A 1,345-nucleotide genomic window follows, 5' to 3' on the forward strand; every position below is an offset into this window, starting at 1 on the left:
CTGTAATACAGACGCTACAGAAGGTCTTTCCTGCCCACAGCCATCAGCATCTACAATAAGTTTTTAGTTCAATGAGTTATAACAACACCTCATTTCCCTCTGGGATCAATAAAGTMTTTTTGAATTGAATTGAATTTGAATAAGATGAAAAATGAAATGTGTCTTAAAAATAAACGGAACCAAATAATTTTATTGTTGAAAACATCACATCAAGTCAAAGTTTATTATCAAATCTTCATAATGTAGAGACACACAGACCCTGCTGCAATAAGCATCTTAAGTAACCAGTTAGTAAAACATTAGGTATAAAAACAGAAATGTAACAGCATAAAGTGTGAATAAAGGTTCACAGTACTGGCATCAGGATTAAAGTGACAGTGATGTATGTTTACAGTGGATGTACATGATATATGTATAAAGTTGATAATTTTAACATAAAGTACAGTGATGTACTCAGTGTGTTAACAGTATATAGTGGGCATTTTTCTTCCATTTATCTTGTTTAAATCTTAATCTCAGTCTATTTGGACGGGAAAGTGGGCGGAGCCGTTTTCAAGTTTAGCTGAAAACGTTTGATAGGATTTACTGGACTCTGTCTGGACCACCTCACATTGGATCCATGTTTTCTTTAGTTTTCAGTCTCCCAGTTCCTTCTGCTAAAGAAAGACCCCCCCCCCTCCCCCCCATGCTTCACTGTGGGGGTGGTGCTGGCAGGTAATGAGCAGCACCAGTAACAGTTGAAGGTTAGAAGTGTTTAACTCTGAAACAAGCTTCCTCCTCCTGGTCGCACTGCCACAAAGTGCAGGTGGGTAGAGGTCCTTCTGGACCTTAGTCTCATCTCCACATAGCTTCTCATACTGAAGTGTGGAGTTTAAACCTAGCTAACAAACCCTAATGACCCTCAGGATGAATGTGAGTTCAGTTCACAATAAACAAAGAAGTCGTGTAATCTTTTTTCAGATTTCTTAGGGAATGGTTCAAGCTTTCTTCTGCTAAAATTTAAAATTGTTAAAAAGTTCACTTGGAGGTGATTTTACATTTTTGTCTGTGATCTTCCCTCTGCAGGAGATGTTCACATGTTCAACGCTCTGATCTCAGCAGTTCCAGATGTTCGAGAAAACCCTGATGAGAAATGGGAACTCGTGTCTGTAAGCTGCTTTTTTCTTCAGTCTGAGAGACACTTTTAGAGACTCAACTCACAAAACAACATTGGGCCTCATGCAAGAACATGTTCGTATTCTTATCCAAAATTCCTCTTACTTTTGTTCGTACAAAGGGTTCGTACGAACATGTCACGTCAGATTCAACAAACTCTTCTATCTTCAGGAAAAGTGTGTAAATGAGC

The 1,345-nt window shown here is 38.5% G+C and overlaps 1 protein-coding gene across 1 annotated transcript in view; it reads left to right on the forward strand.

The window, feature by feature from the left end:
- ptcd3 (pentatricopeptide repeat domain 3) overlaps positions 1-1,148 on the forward strand; it is a gene marked incomplete at its 3' end in the record, with an annotated part of 19,867 nt that extends 18,719 nt beyond the window's left edge. The window contains 1 exon segment of the mRNA XM_014029211.1: positions 1,066-1,148. Within this exon segment, the coding sequence (XP_013884665.1) occupies positions 1,066-1,148 (83 nt within the window).
- Positions 1,149-1,345: the final 197 nt, after the last annotated feature.

Source organism: Austrofundulus limnaeus, unplaced genomic scaffold, assembly GCF_001266775.1.
Source record: "Austrofundulus limnaeus strain Quisiro unplaced genomic scaffold, Austrofundulus_limnaeus-1.0 Scaffold869, whole genome shotgun sequence".
NCBI classification, from domain to species: domain Eukaryota; kingdom Metazoa; phylum Chordata; class Actinopteri; order Cyprinodontiformes; family Rivulidae; genus Austrofundulus; species Austrofundulus limnaeus.